General features: G+C 46.8%; 1 protein-coding gene across 1 annotated transcript in view; it reads right to left on the bottom strand.

The window, feature by feature from the left end:
* The window catches only part of fnbp4 (formin binding protein 4), a 38,594-nt gene that overhangs the window by 7,823 nt on the left and 14,780 nt on the right, over positions 1 to 15,991 (bottom strand). The window contains 8 exon segments of the mRNA XM_052028978.1: positions 1,376 to 1,548; positions 2,521 to 2,654; positions 4,253 to 4,357; positions 4,818 to 4,939; positions 5,627 to 5,855; positions 7,221 to 7,571; positions 7,761 to 7,869; positions 10,174 to 10,318. Of these exon segments, the coding sequence (XP_051884938.1) occupies positions 1,376 to 1,548; positions 2,521 to 2,654; positions 4,253 to 4,357; positions 4,818 to 4,939; positions 5,627 to 5,855; positions 7,221 to 7,571; positions 7,761 to 7,869; positions 10,174 to 10,318 (1,368 nt within the window).

Raw genomic sequence — 15,991 nt, forward strand, 5'->3', positions numbered from 1 at the left:
CAGCAAGAGCTTCCTCAGCAGCCTTCTCCTCTGCTCTGCAAGCGTTCTGGGGACCCCCGGTAAGCAATGGAAAAGGTCGTCCTGTCCACGCCGGCTCAAGGTAACTTTCTATGCCCTCCAGTGATTTCCATTCTCACGACATCCCAACAGCGTGGCATGCAGAACTCCTGGAGGGAGTCCTCTGCCAAACCACTGCTTCTGAGCACCAGTCACCCTGGAAACCACACTAGTCACCCTGGAAATCACACGATCTACCTTGTTGTGACCTCGCACCTTATTGCACTGCACTTTCTCTGTAGCTGTGACACTTTACTCTGTACTGTTATTGTTTTTACCCGTACTACATCAATGCACTCTGTACTGACTCAATGTAACTGCACTGTGTAATGAATTGATCCGTACAATCAGTTTGTAAGACAAGTTTTTCACTGTACCTTAGTACAAGTGACAATAATAAACCAATACCAGTCACCCTGGAAACCACACCAGTCTTGCAGCTAAAACAAAAAACACCCCCTCCTACCTCTTTTCATTCAAGTGGCTCTTTCTGGCTGACCTACTGAGGTCAATGCTCAACAGTAACACCCATGGCCTTTGCTGCACCCCCCGACCCAGAGAAACAAGGAACCCTTCAGCAACTTGGGAGAGTCACCAAGCGGCGTCACAGGTAGACAGGGCGGTGAAGGTGGCATTTGGCAGGCTGGCCTTCGTCATTTGGGGCACTGAGTACAGGAGCTGGGACGTTTGTGTCGCAGTTGTACGAGACATTGGTGAGTCCACACCTGGAATATTGTGTACGGAATTGGTCGCCCCGTTATTGGAAAGACGTCGTTAAGCTGGAAGGAGTGCAGAGATTTACGAGAGTGTTGCCGGGACTCAAGGGCTTGAGTTATAGGGAGACATCGGGCAGGCTACGACTACTCCGTGGAGCATAGGAGACTGAGGCGTATAAAACCACGAGAGGCATAGATAGAGTGAATGCAGAGTCTCTTCTCAGGGGTAGGTAATGAGAAACTAGAGGGCAAAGGTTTTAGATGGGGTGGGGGGGGGGGGGGTGGTGGGTGGAAAAGAGATTTAAAAAGGACCTGAGTGGCGACCTCTTCACATAAAGGAGGTGGGTATACAGAACGGGCTGCCAGAAGAGGTGGTGGAGGCAGGTACAGTAACGACGAGACACTTGGACAGGTACACGGATAGGAAAGGTTTAGGAGGTTCATGGGCCAAATACAGACACATGGGACCAGCTTAGATGGGAATCTTGGGTTAGCATGGACAGGTTGGGCCGAAGGGCCCCTTTCCGTGCTGATGAGGTTGGGGGCAGGTGGCTAAGACTGGGAAGTTCAATGGAAGCCCACGGAGCAGCCAACCCCCTCACCTGCAGGGGCACCAGTCGCACCTGCAGCTTCTCTCACTGGGGCGCTGAGCATGTTTTTGCCAACAGCCAGCCTCGAAGCGCACTCGGCTGCCTCCTCCTCCTCGTCCACGTCTGGGAACTCCCACTGAGATTGGCCCGTCTGTTCATTGAGATAGAAATAGCGCCGGTGCTCCCTACGGCGTGACAGAAAGGACACACTTAGTACGGGGGCAGCAGCAGGTGGGTCCCTGCCAAAGGCGAAAAAAAATTTGATGAGTTTTGTTTTGCCGACAGAAGGCTTGGCACCTCCTGTTCCTAGACATCTAGGATGGCAGAGGTCGGAGAGGAAACCTCGCGATTCAATTTTTGTTTTGGATTTGATTTCTTTTATTTTAAAACAAAAATCAGCCATTTAAAAAGAAACGGTTACTAATTTCAGTCCAATTATCGTTGCTTTTGAAGAGAGAAAATGGTTGCCTGATAATGGCGGCATTGAGGGTGTCTGATGAGTAACTCAGACCTCCCTTTTATACTAGAAGCAAATAAGGAATTAGTGCAAAAATATTCTTCAAGCTGAAAAATAAAACTGTAATTTTTTTTGTATGTATTTATGAAAACACATTTACATGTTTTACAGACGCAGTAAACAGTAAAAGGAAAAGAGAAAAGAAAATAATTCTGACCTGTGCTTCCGGCAATAATCTTGGTCTTCTCTCGCGGCTGCTGCAGGAGGCACCTTCCCTCTTTCTGTTGCGTGGGTCGGCTCAGGAACTCCATCCCAGAAATTTCCAGCAAAGCGCAGACATTTCTTGCATGCGCACTCTCTCTCTCTCTCTCTCTCCCGCCCCTTTCCCCTTTATATTGTTACTCCCTTCCTCAACAAAATTATATGAGCAGTCTATCTGTTCAACTCCAATACTCAACCCTCAGCAAGAGATATCGGCAAAAAATTTGTGGGTTACGTTTTAGGCTGGTCCAATGATTGTTTTGCTTTTGGGATTTTTTTTTTGCACGCATGCGGGAGTGCGACCAAATTAGTAGTTTAGGAAAGGCTGGCAGTCTGCAACTATTGTTGCCACGTCGTCAAGTGGAGATGGGGAGGATGGGGTCACAGTTCAGTTGTCACGTGTCAAAGGTGAAAGGTGAAAAAGTAGAAGAGTGCGTACCTGTCCCAATGGCAGGACCAGCCTTTTGGGGATGCATTAGATTCATAGTGTTTAATCTGTAAATCAGCTTCCTGCAGTTTACGTTTGAGATATTGGCCATTCAGTGCCCCTTCTCGCCAGTCTGATATTCGAGTCTGAAACCCAAGAAGATGAAGGGGCAATTAGAACAGATCACTGGAAGCATTAAAGCAGGGGCTTAGGTATGGGGGAGAAATGATCCCGTGTTCTTGTACAGCTCAGGAGAGGTTGATTCCCGAGATTTACAAGGATGATTCCCAGAATAAAAGGGCTTACATACGATGAGCGATTATTGGCTCTTGGACTGTACTCATTGGAGTACAGAAGAGTGAGAGGAAACATTTCGAATGTTGAAAGGACTGGACAGAGTAGATGTGGCCAAGTTGTTTCCCTTGGTGGGTGAGTCCAGGAATTAGAGGGTACCCATTTAGAACAGAAATGAGGAGAAATTTCTTTAGCCAGAGGGTCATGGATTGGATTTATGGAATTCATTGCCATGTACAGCTGTGGAGGCCCGATCATTGGGGGTGTTTAAGGAGGAGACTGATAGGCATCTAATTAGTCAAGGTATCAAGGGATATGGGGAAAAGGCCAGGAATTGGGGCTAGATAGGAGAATAGTTCAGCCAATGGAGAGGTAGCGGAGCAGACTCGATGGGCCGAATGGCCTACTTCTGCTCCTGTCTTGTGATCTCTGTCAGCCCGCGGACACCCAGTGCTAAGGTGGAGGAACCAGGGGGGTTGATATTGGGGAGGAGCCGGGCAGATTCTCCGGCCCACATCAGATCCATGATCCATCCCGTCTACAAGGGGCGGGGAATCAGTTTTAGAGGAGAGCGACGAGGCAAGAGGGTCCAACTCTTCAACCCGGGGTGGCGACACGGGCCGCCATGAAGGGAGGACGCCGACAAGGGCGGACAGGCTCGTTATCATGCGGGGTAATGGTGAGGCAAGGGCGAGATATCATCTGAAGACAGGTGATGGAGAAGGAATCAGACGCTGGTGGACGGGCAGAATGCATGAGGGTCCGACACCTGCAAGGACCCCAGTTAGCCCAGCTGGCAGACACAAGGATATAAAGATATATATTAGTCACACGTACATCGAAACACACAAATACTTCTTTTTGCGTTGCTAAGAATGTGCTGGAGGACCGCCCGCAAGCGTCGCCATTCTGCTGGCGCCGACACAGAACGCCCACAGCGGCTGTTTGTACTTTCTTTCATTTTTTCTGTCAGTTTTGCACCGATTTTCCTTCTGCCATTAAGCACAGAGTCAGTGCCGGCTCTCAGAGCTAGCGCCCCCAGTCTCATTTCCCCACAACCTAATCTCCCTCACTTGCCCATCAGCTCCCCCTCTCTCACCTCCACACCGGAGACAATTTACCAGCGGCCACAACCCTTCCGACCCGCACGTCTTTGGGAACTGGAGCACCCGGCAGAAGCTCACGTGGTCACGGGCAAACTCCACAGGCAGAGTACCCAAAGCCAGGGCTGAACCCAGGTTGCTGGAGCTGTGTGGCAGCAGCACTAACTGCTGCACCACCGTGCTGCTCTGCTGACAATGGTGGGGGTGCTGCTGTGGTGAGAAGAGGCGGCTTGTTGAAATCTGAATTACAACACTGCATCTTCAAGGTTAAAAATCCCCTTCCTCAGAAAGAGACTTGCCCTCAGAACACAAGGAACTAACGTGAAACGGATGAGCTGGTCACAAACCTCGATCTGGAGCAGCAGGAAGTGAAAGTTGGAGATAGACTGTCTGCTAATTCCCAGGAATTCCAGTTTACTGGAGAGAGTGTTTGCCAGTTCAGCAATCTGAAACTGATCAAAAATCTGGAGTCAACATTCACGTGAGCACGACCACCACATCTCAGGACAAGTTTCGACATCCTGAAATAATCCACCCCACCTAAACCGACCACCAGCTCGAGGCATAATCTCCCATAAGCCACCCACAATGCCACTGACAAAGCCCCCACCCAGTGCCACGAGTGAAGACCTCCAGAATTTAAGACCATTTCCTCTGGAGACCTCCCAACAGATGCACTTAAGATTGCTCCCAGCCCATTTCTCAACCCCCAAGCGCACCAGTCCTCTTCCCAAGATCTCCAAGACTGATCCATTGTAATCCCCTGCACCAACTCATGACCAATCTTGCCCCAGACACCAATCAGCACCTCAACTCGCCACAAAAACATCGGCACACAGAGATAACGCTGCGCGTGTTAAACACTGCAAAACTAGGGCAACGTCAGCACAGCCGGCACCACGGTCTCCCCACCTTCAGTTCACTCTCATCGTCCTCTTCTTCTGGAGGTGGTTTCGGTGCAGCCACTGCCTTTTCTGCTGACCCTTCAAGGTCCACGTCACCTCCTTCAGGATCAATGCTTGGTTTTTCAGGAGCTAGAGAAGACATAATCGTGGAAAAAATAATTAATAATCCTGAAATACAAATACTATGGAATTGGTGCAAGTTATGAGTCAATTTACCACACTGCAGGCTCTATGTAATTCACGAGACAAAGTGAAGCAAGGCTCAGAGTCTCAGCTGAATTCCACTGAGGAGAGCGGTAATTATTTTTACTTGGCATAGTTAGCCGTCTCACTCAATAACCATTAAAACCAGTGTGAAGAATGACTCAGAGACTGGAAAATCTGACAAACTCATTTTGACTCTGTACCTAAGATACGGCGTGCACAACACAATGTAGTGGGAGACATGCTCACATTGTACCTGCCCATGAGTGTTCGACAGCCAGCTTTACACATTACAAGCGATATCTGTTTAATTTTTAATAAGCCTTACGACCACTCAAGACATAATAGGAATTAGGCTTACATATTATGAATAGAGACACTGTAATAGTACGAGGGCTAGATTGGAAATTGACCTTAAAGGCTGACCATAGTTGCTACAGTTAGATGGTCCAGTTTTAATCTCTCAGAGAGCCAACACTTGTGTAAATAAATAAAGGCTCAGCATCTTTGGAAGGCAGCCAGGACAGAGATATGAAAGTACCTCTTGGAAGTTGACAACTGGCAGGCTGGTGAGGGTCAAAGCCTAGAGATAAGATTTCTCTGATAACTTACCAGGTTCTGCAGGCTGCACTCCCTCCAGGGCAGTGTCCTTTTCCGGGTTATTTAAAACACGGCCAGCAGAGTCAGGACTGAAGGTGCGAGCAAGCGCCTGCCATTTCCCTTTCCTGTGGACATGTTTACTGCTCTCAGACATCTGCCCATCCTGCTGCGTAACCTGGCTGCAGTCAGACCGTGGACTCGACCCACTGGCGTCACCCTCCTCCAGTGCACGCAGCTCTGCCTGTGGACACATGGACCAAGTTAGCACCAGTACGGTAACGCTGATAAAAATCCTATATTAAACGGTGCTACACAATGCACAGGTACTTTCCTGCTCTTCTCGGTGTGCATGTTGTAGTCATGGATCTTTCTGGTGTCACTTTCCACCCTAGGCACACCGGGTGGAAAGTGACACTTATTGCAGAGGGGGCGCTAGCTCTGTGTAGCTTTTCACCACAGAACATGCGAACTTCCTGGTAGGTGGCTAATCAAAATGTTCTAAAACCAAAAGGAACACAACTTCTAACTTGGGCTTTATCAGCCTTTCATTACACTTCATCTCAGTTACCCCTCTCAGCACAATGTCATACTCTTAACACTACCTCTTTCAGTTATTCTGTCATTAACACTTTAGCATTTCTTTTCGCACTGCTTCAGATTGCGCTGCAGTCTTTGCCCCACTGTATTTATTGTATACGTATTATTACCATGTATACTGTTTACTCTGTGAGCTTCACGTGAACAAGGAATTTCATTGCACCCTGGCATATATGACAATAAGCTAATCTAGTCAAATCTAAATGGCGTGTTGCATTCGTTGCTTTGTTCAAACCATTCATCTTTCCAAAACTTTTATAGCCCATACTAGCATTTCTTCATAGTATTACTCAAGGTAACTTCAAAAGGAACACAATGTATTATTTAGCTACCTTCTCCACAGAATACAATTGGTTGGTAAGAAAAACAGTTTGGAAACTATGTGCAGTTTTGGGCCCCTTATCTCAGGAAGGATGTGTTGATGTTGGAGAGGGTTCAGAAAAGATTTACGAGGATGATTCCTGGATTGAAAAGGCTTACGTATGATGAGCGTTTGTCGGCTCTTGGACTGTACTCACTAGAGTACAGAGGAATGAGAAGGGACCTCAGAGACATTTAGAATGTCCAAAGGACTGGACAGAGTAGATGTGGCTAAGCGGTTTCCCTTGGTGGGTGAGTCCAGGACCAGAGGGCACAGTCTTAGAATTAGAGAGTACAGGTTTAAAACAGAAATGAGGAGAAAAATCTTTAGCCAGAGGGTGGTGAGATTGTGGAATTCGCTGCCACGTACAGCAGTGGAGGCCCGATCATTGGGGGCATTTAAGGAGGACATTGACAGGTATCTAATTGGTCAAGGCATCAAGGGATATGGGGATAAGGACGGGAATTGGGGCTAGATAGGAATAGTTTTAGTTTAGCTCGTGGAACAGACTCGATGGGCCGAATGGCCTACTCCTGCTCCCTTGTCTTGTGAGAGTCACACACTCCGATATAGCTCTGCACCGTCAAGCGTGGCTTAGTCAGGTCTGAGGTCTAGTTTAGAGATGCCCCTCTCCTGGGATAATCTCACCTTCTTTCTCTCCAGCACCAGCTCCAGCTCCCGCGTATACTCCTCCTCCTCTTTCTCCACCCCCTCTTCATCCTCCACACTCTCCTGGGAAAGGTTCGAGCTCTGCCGATCGTCCTGAGGGGCTTCCTCCACGTGCACAGTGTCCCCACCAGCATTCTCCTCCTCCTCCTCCTCCTCCTCCTCCTGCTGCTGCTGCTGCTGCTGGGGTCCCTCCTGGCAGATCAATTTCTTCCGCCACTTTTCCTCGGCTTTCTTCACCTCCTCGGGGATGAGTGGAGCCAGCAAAGATGCAGCGACGCCCGACCGTTCCTCCTTCTCACCGGTCAGTGCAAACACACTTTCGTTAACTTCCTTTGGAAGCAGGAAAGAGCGGGTTAGGGAGATACAACACCCAGGGGTGCTAGCACGGGCATAAATCAGAAGTTACCTGCACATCTATGGCCCCACTGAAACAAATGCAGGCTTCCACACAAGAATTTTATTTCTCTTGCCCCTGTGCCCTGCAGGAAAGCATCAGACATCACCTTAATTCACCCCTACCTTCTTCTTCAGGTTTCTGCCATCAGGCTTTGCCAGAGTTTGGTCATGGTGATAGACACCCACGTGTTGGTAACTGCTCTCCACTTCACCAGCAGACAGGACCATGGAGCTGAAAGACAACACATAGTAACACGCGTCTCTCCCTGTGCTGCACAACGCCCGCTTGGGAACACACATTTTCAAAATTCAATGGCTTTTCTGTCAATCTTTACAAGCTAAGATAACCAACCCAGTTGCCGCCACCCCCTCCATCCCATGGACATTTTGAGGGGCATCATTGATTCCAATATATCGTGCAGGACTTAGAGCTTTATGCTAGAAGTTATATAAAGCTCTCCTTCGACCGCAACTGGAGTGCCGTACTTCAGGAAGGAAGCAACTGTAGTGGGTGCCTGTTCAGCAGAACGATACCGGAGCATCTAATTAAGAAAACTGGCCAAAAGACAGGAACAAGAACGGTATTCCTGTAAACAAGTTAGACTAAGATGCAATCTAGTGGAGTGAAACTGTCTAAAGGCAGATAGCCAAGTTATTTCTTTCAGTTGGGGGCAGTGGTTCAAAAACATCCATCACGGTGACGTGAGAAATCATTCACATAAAAGCTAGCGCAAGTTGAAACTCCCTTCCTCTTCCTAACCAGGAGCTACTGAGGCCCATGTTCTGAAAATATTAAAACTGAGTGACATTTTCATTAGAGGGTTTTAAATGGATAATAAAGAATGTGTGGGGAAGCACAAGCATCATGTATCATGTGCTAGGGAGAATTTACAGCTCAGTCGTTCATTCAGCTAAACTAGTCCTTGTTGATACTTATAATCCCGAAGGTCACATTCACCTAACCTATATTAAAAAAAACAGCAAGGCAAAGGGTCTCCAAACCTGTTCTGCATCAATTTCACTTGCCCACCGTATATCAGTAACCCTCAACTCCCAGACTTGAATATACTTAACCACTGAGCACCCATAAGCATCTGAGACAGTGAGCCGTAAAGGTTCATGAATGCCTAAGTGAAGAACACTCAGCAGTCCTTATTTGAAGACAATTTCTACATTCTTCACCCAGGGGAAACAGCATCCTTGCCCCAAGTTGAGATTTACTTATCATACAGATCATCTCACTTTCCCCAAGACCCAGAAAATTCAGGTTCTATTCTACTAGAGATTTCTCTTCTCAGAAGACCATGATCAATCAAGTGAACCTGACTTGTCCCTTCCCAATGATAATATCCTTTGTTGAGATCAAAGCTGTACATGGTACTCCAGGTGCGGTCTCACCAATGCCCAGTTAAGTTATAGGCAGACATCCTTGCAACCACTTTGGGGACATCCCACTTTTGAGCTGAAGAGAATTAATCCAACTCTGGCTTGGCGATTGTGACATTGTGAAATTATAAGCTGCCCCAAAAATTACATTGCGCTGTGATACTTAGCCTAAAACCTTTGTGTGGTATGTCAGAATACCAATCCATTACCTTTTGCACGCCCTCAACAGTAAACGAATACGGGAACAGACACAGGTAGGTCTAAGATCACCACTTGCACTAGCCAGCGTCGAGCCACTGGTCGTGTCACCCCTGCTCGTGTATATCGAGGTGTCGGACCCCCTGGCGAGACAGCCCTTCACTTTTCACACTATGCTAGGAGTGGAGAATTGCAGACTGTTTTTTGGTTAGAAATACTGTAAAATTAACATTTTGTTTTTCACTGATTGCTGGCATCAATAGCTGATCCAAGGAGGCGTGGCCCCTGCCTGGCCCCGATCCCTCGATCCTCTTGCATACTTGATTCTCTCCGTCCTTTAGTTTCAACGCCCTCAAATTGGGCCTCGGGGTTTGCCACTGCTGCGTCTTCTCCATTAACAATGTTTAACTTTCTCTCATGGAAGATACAAACGAATGTGAACAACCGTCAAGTGTGCATTTCCATGTATTCCACATAGCCAAAACACTCCACAGTCCGACAGAGGGCACACATGTTAAAATCAAGGCAAGCACTCTATTATAGCGTAGGCTCATATATCTTAAGAGTTACAAGGGCTGGGGAGGAGAACCGAGGGGGGGGGGGGGGGGGGGGGGGGGGGGGGAAGAAAAACTTTTGGAACTTTTAGTTAGCTTGCACACAATTTTTGCAGTCTGCCTTGCCCTCTGGGGACAAGCCAGAACCATTGAATTGACTCAAATGATGTAAATACTGGTGTGCAACAAGGTTCAGTCTCCCTTGACAGAGAAGGATGGGTGAGTTAAGGGCAATTTATAGCATCTGTCATTTTTTCAAGTGTCTTTTAAATTTAAAAAAAACAAACATATATAATTTAAGCCAGCCAGGTTACATCAGTTAATAACACTGCGCAGAAGGCAGTGGAATATGCATTAGAAGTCTGCTGTGAGGGTGTCTGTTGTGGTCAAGTACCCACCTGCCCTGGTAATGGAGTCCTTGAAGCTGAGTGGCCAGGTACTGGGGTAGTTCCCATGTCACTTCATTGGTTTGAATGTTCCAGTAGTAGTAACAGCCTGTGTTCTCATCCCACACCTCCTGCCAGTCACCCATCTCCACGTTAACTGCAGCAATAAGAGAGCAGAACACTTCTTGTTACTACTAAACTTATGTTGACCAAAGCTCACCCTCTCTCAGCACACAACTCTCCAGTGGTTAGAATAAAGTTGTACAACCCACAAACTATCCATGACCATCATCACTTTTGTGGTATTCAACCATACAACTGCAAATCCAAATCATGCCTTCCTCGCATCTTGTGAATAGTTACAGGAAAAGTTCTGAACACGACAAATATCTATCCATTTTAAATAGCAGGTGTTAATGCCAAAGCCACCAACTTTTGCAAGAGCCCTCAACTTGTCTCACTTGCCCCAATGACTCTAGCCTTCTTGCATTGTGACATCAACCCCTTTTATGTCAACATAGTAGACATGAATCTGGTGCAAAACCCAAAAGGAAAATTTACTTAGCTACGACTAACAAATGTTAAGAATTGCATTAGGTTCAAAGAAGAGGAATATAAAGATATCACAAAAAGTAGCAATCCTGAGGATTGGGCGCAGTTTAGCATTCAGCAAAATGTAACAGACCAATAGATTTAGCAAAGCTTCCATAGGCAGTTATGATATTACGGTTATAATAGATTCCAGGTTTTAAAATGGGCAGAAAAGGGACCAGACATTACAAGTTAAGCAGGAGGGAAAGGGAATCAGCTGCCAGTAGTATGGCAAATATTTGATACCAAATACATGTTGAAGACCAGACCGAATACACAGAGTATATGGGGGGAACTGAAGGATACAAGTGCAAAGAACGAGTTTGAATAATGATTAGCAAGTTGATAAAAATGAAGCTAAAATTCTATACAAAGTAAAAAGACAATTACAAAGAACTAGGTGATCCACTGGGAACAAAAATGCTAGGTGGACTCAGAGAGAATGCCTGAGGACTGAATGAAGATGTTACATCTATCTACTGAACAGGGTAAAATTAATATCATAGAAGACAAGGAGAAGGGTGATATTGGATAGGATAAAAACAGATAGAAAGCTGGCTGCTGAAAGTGTCGGCACCTGGGCGAAATGTGAAGCATCTTAGAGTGCCAAGGGAAAGTAGTGTTCAGACAAGCGGCCCTAATCAAAATATTACAGTCTTCTGGGCATATGGGACAGATGACAAACAACTGAAGGTCTGCAACTGTTATATCACTGTTCAAAAAAAGCTAAGGATAAACTTGGTAATTATAGGTTACTGAGCATTACGTCAATAGTGGGGAGAGAGATCACAGACAAGGATAAAATTATCTGTTACTTGGAAAAGCCTGAGCTAAGAGGTGAACAGGTTTTGTGAAAGGCTAGTGGTGACTAGCTAGATTGGAATTGTGGTAATAGGGCTAAAGGAGCAGCTGGGTGTTATAGAACATAGAACACCACAGCACAGTACAGGCCCTTCAGCCCATAATGTTGTACTGACCTTTTAACCTACTCTAAGATCAATCTAACCCTTCCCTCCCACATACCCCTCCATTTTTCTACCATCCACATGCCAATCTAAGTGTCTCTTAAATGTCTCTAATGTATCTTCCTCTAGCAGTGCATTCCACGCACCCACCACTGTGTAAAAAAAAACTTACCCCTGACATCCCCCCTGTACTTTCCTCCAATCACCTTAAAATTATGTCCCCTCGTGTTAGCCATTTCCACCCTGGCAAAAAGTCTCTGACTGTCCACTCGATCTGTGCCTCTTATCATCTTGTACACCTCTATCAAGTCACCTCTCATCCTCCTTCTCTCCAAAGAGAAAAGCCCCAGCTCACTCAACCTGCTCTCCAATCCAGGCAGCATCCTGGTAAGTCTCCTCTGCACCCTTTCTAAAGCTTCTACGTCCTTCCCATAGTGAGGTGACTAGAACTGAACACAATACTCCAAGTGTGGCCTAACCAGAGTTTTGTAGAGCTGCAACATTACCTTGTGGCTCTTGAACTCATTCCCCCAACTAATGAAGGCCAACATGTCATACGCCTTCTTAACAACTGTATCAACTTGCACAGCAGCTTTGAGGAATGTATGGACTTGGACCCCAGGATCCCTGTGTTCCCAACACTGCCAAGAATCCTGCTATTAACTCTGTATTCTGCCTTCAAATTCGACCTTCCAAAGTGAATCACTTCACACTTTTCCGGGTTGAACTCCATCTGCCACTTCTCAACCCAGCTTTAATCCCAACAATGTCCCATTGTAACCCTCAACAACCTTCTACACTATCCACAACACCACCAACCTTTGTGTCATCTGCAAACTTACTAACCCACCCTTCCACATCCTCATCCAAGTCATTTATAAAAATCACAAGGAGCAGGGGTCCCAGAACATACCCCTGCGGAACACCACTGGTCACTGACCTCCAGGCAGAATACACTCCATCTACAACCACCCGCTGCCTTCTATGGGCGAGCCAATTCCGAATCCACACAGCCAAGTTTCCCTGGATCCCATGCCTTACAGAAGTCTATATACACCACATCCACTGCTCTACCCTTATCAATGTGCTTTGTCACATCCTCAAAGAATTCAATCAGGCTCGTGAGGCATGACCTGCCCCTCACAAAGTCATGCTGACTGTCCTTAATCAGACTATGCTTCTCCAAATGCTCATAAATCCTGTCCCTAAGAACCTTTTCCAATAATTTGCCTACTACTGAAGAAAGACTCACTGGCCTGTAATCGAGGGTTATCCCTACTCCCTTTCTTGAACAAAGGAATTTGCCACCCTCCAATCACATGGTACTACTCCTGTGGCCAGTGAGGACGCAAAGATCATCGTCAAGGGCTCGGAAATCTCTTCCCTCGCTTTCCATAGTATCCTGGGATATATCCCGTCCGGCTCCGGGGACTTATCTATCCTAATTTTCTTTTAAGAAGTTCCAGCACATCCTCCTCCTTGACATGTTCTAGCTTATCAGCCTGTTTTATGTTGTCCTCACAAACGTCAAGACTTCTCTCACAGGTGAATTCTGAAGCAAAGTATTCATTAAGGACCTAGCCTACCTCCTCCAACTCAAGGCACGTTTCCTCCGCTATCCCTACTGTCCTACCTTCACTCTAGTCATCCTCCTCTTCTTCACATGAGTAGAATGCCTTGGGGTTTTCCTTAATCCTACTTGCCAAGGCCTTCTCATGCCCCCTTCTAGCTCTCCTAAATCCATTCTTAAGCTCCTTCCTGGCTACTTTGTGACTCCCTAGAGCCCTGTCTGATCCTTGTTTCCTAAGCCTTAAGTAAGGTCCTTTCTTCCTCTTCACTAGATATTCCATATCTCGTCAACCATAGTTCCTTCACTCTACCATCCTTACCCTGCTTTAGTGGGACAAACCTATCCAGAACCCCCCCCCCGCACGTGATCTCTAAACATCCTCCACATTTCCCATTGTGCGCTTCTGCATACATCTGCTCCTAACTTAGGATGCAAGTTCCTGCCTAATAGCATCATAATTCCCCCTCCCCAATTAAATACTTTCCCATATCGTCTGCTCCTATCCCTCTCCAAGGCAAGGGTAAAGGTCAGGGAGTTGTGGTCACTGTCTCTGACTCTGAAATGCTCACCCACTGAGAGATCTGACACCTGACCAGGTTCATTGCCTAGTACCCAATCCAGAATGGCCTCTCCTCTAGTTGGCCTGTCTACATATCGTGTCAGTAATCCTTCCTGTACACACCTAACACATTCCACCCCATCCAACCTTATGCATTAAGGAGGTGCCAGTCAAGATTAGAGAAGTTGAAATCACCCAGGACAACAATCCTGTTTTTTTTTACAGTTTCAAAATCTGCCTCATGATCTGTTCGTCAGTGTCTCTGTTGCTATTGGGGTGGGGGGGGGGGGGTGGTGGGGGGAGTCAAGGAAAAAAACTCCCAGAGTGATCACTCCCTTCCTGTTTCTGACCTCCACCCACACTGACTCAGTAGACGATCCCTCCAGGACATCTTCCCTTTCTGCAGTTGAGATACTATCCCTGATCAGCAAAGTCACTTCCCCACCTCTTTTACCTCCCTCCCTGACCCTTTTGAAACATCTAAACCCTGGAACATCCAGCAGCCATCCCTGCCCTTGTGACAGCCAAGTCTCTGTAATGGCCACAACGTCATAGTTCCACGTACTTACCCATGCTCTAAGTTCACCACCCTTGTTCCTGATACTTCTTGCATTAAAATCGACACACTTCAGCCCATCCAACTGACCGCAACTTTGGCCCTTATCGACTGCCTATCCTTCCTCACAGTCTCGCTACATGCTGCATCAACCTGTACACCAACTGCCCCGTCCTCTGACCCATCACTCGGGTTCCCATCCCCCGCCAAACGAGTTTAAGTGCTCTGCAACAGCTCTAGCAAACGTGCCCACAAGGACATTGGTCCCCCTCCAGTTCGGGTGTAACCCGCCCCTTTTGTACAGGGCGAACTTTCCCCAAAAGAGATCCCAATGATCCACATGTCTGAAACCAGGCCCCCTGCACCAACTCCTCAGCCACACATTCATCTGCCAAATCAACCTATTCTTACCCTCACTGGCACATGGCACAGGCAGCAATCCAGAGATTACTACCCTTGAGGTCCTGCTTTTCAGCTTCCTACCCAGTTCCTCATATACACTTTTCATAGACAAGGTGAATTTGTAAGTGGCTCCAGAGAGAGGAACCAGGGAAAGTTCTCACTTTTGGTATTGGTATTGGTTTATTATTGTCACTTGTACTGAGGTACAGTGAAAAACTTATCATACAAACCGATCTTACAGGTCAATTCATTACAGTGCAGTTATAATGCCCAGTGGGCTTGGGGAACGAGGAGAGATGATACAGGCAGCAGACTTCAGAATCTCAGCGATGATGATGATCAGGACCTCCAAACAATTTTTTTATAAAATGAGGGCAGAGAAGATGTGGAGAGGTTCATTAGCAGAATTTGGAGAGGTATTATTAACAGAAAGAAAAGACATGGTTTCTTCTGACAGATCTAAAATAATTTAAGATTAAGATATCTTTATTAGTCACATGTACATCGAAACACTCAGTGAAATGGATCTTTTGCGTAGAGTGTTCTGGGGCAGCCCGCAAGTGTCGCCACGCTTCCGGCGCCAACATAGCACACCCACACTTCCTAACCCGTACGTCTTTGGAATGTGGGAGGGAACCGGAGCACCCGGAGGAAACCCACGGGGAGAACGTACAAACTCCTTACAGAGAGCAGCGGGAACTGAACCCGGGTTGCTGGCGCTGTAATAGCCTTACGCTGACCGCTACGCTACCGTGCTTTTGCACAAAGTACTCCATGTGCATGTTCAGATCAGGATGCACTGCAGGAAAGGGTGGAAACATCAGATTCCACGGAAACTTGCCAAAGGAAATGGGAGCACTTACTTGGAGGACCAATTTCCAGGACCATGGGAGAGTATTGGATATAGGATTTAACGGATTCAAAGTGCTGACAGACACAATGGGCTGAATGGCTCACTTCTGTTCTATAAATTTGTGTAAAATTCTATGCAAGACACAGTCACAGCCAGTATCCTAATCAGTGATAATCTTAGTTATCCAATGAGTTCTGTATATAGTAAAACCATAGAACCATACAGCACAAAACAGGCCCTTCAGCCCACCATGTTGTACCGTCCATCAAACTACCCTCACACTACCTAACCCCTTCCTCCCGCATATCCCCTCATCCCACACTCCTCCATATGC

This window comes from Pristis pectinata, chromosome 14 (genome assembly GCF_009764475.1).
Source record: "Pristis pectinata isolate sPriPec2 chromosome 14, sPriPec2.1.pri, whole genome shotgun sequence".
Classification (NCBI taxonomy): Eukaryota; Metazoa; Chordata; class Chondrichthyes; order Rhinopristiformes; family Pristidae; genus Pristis; species Pristis pectinata.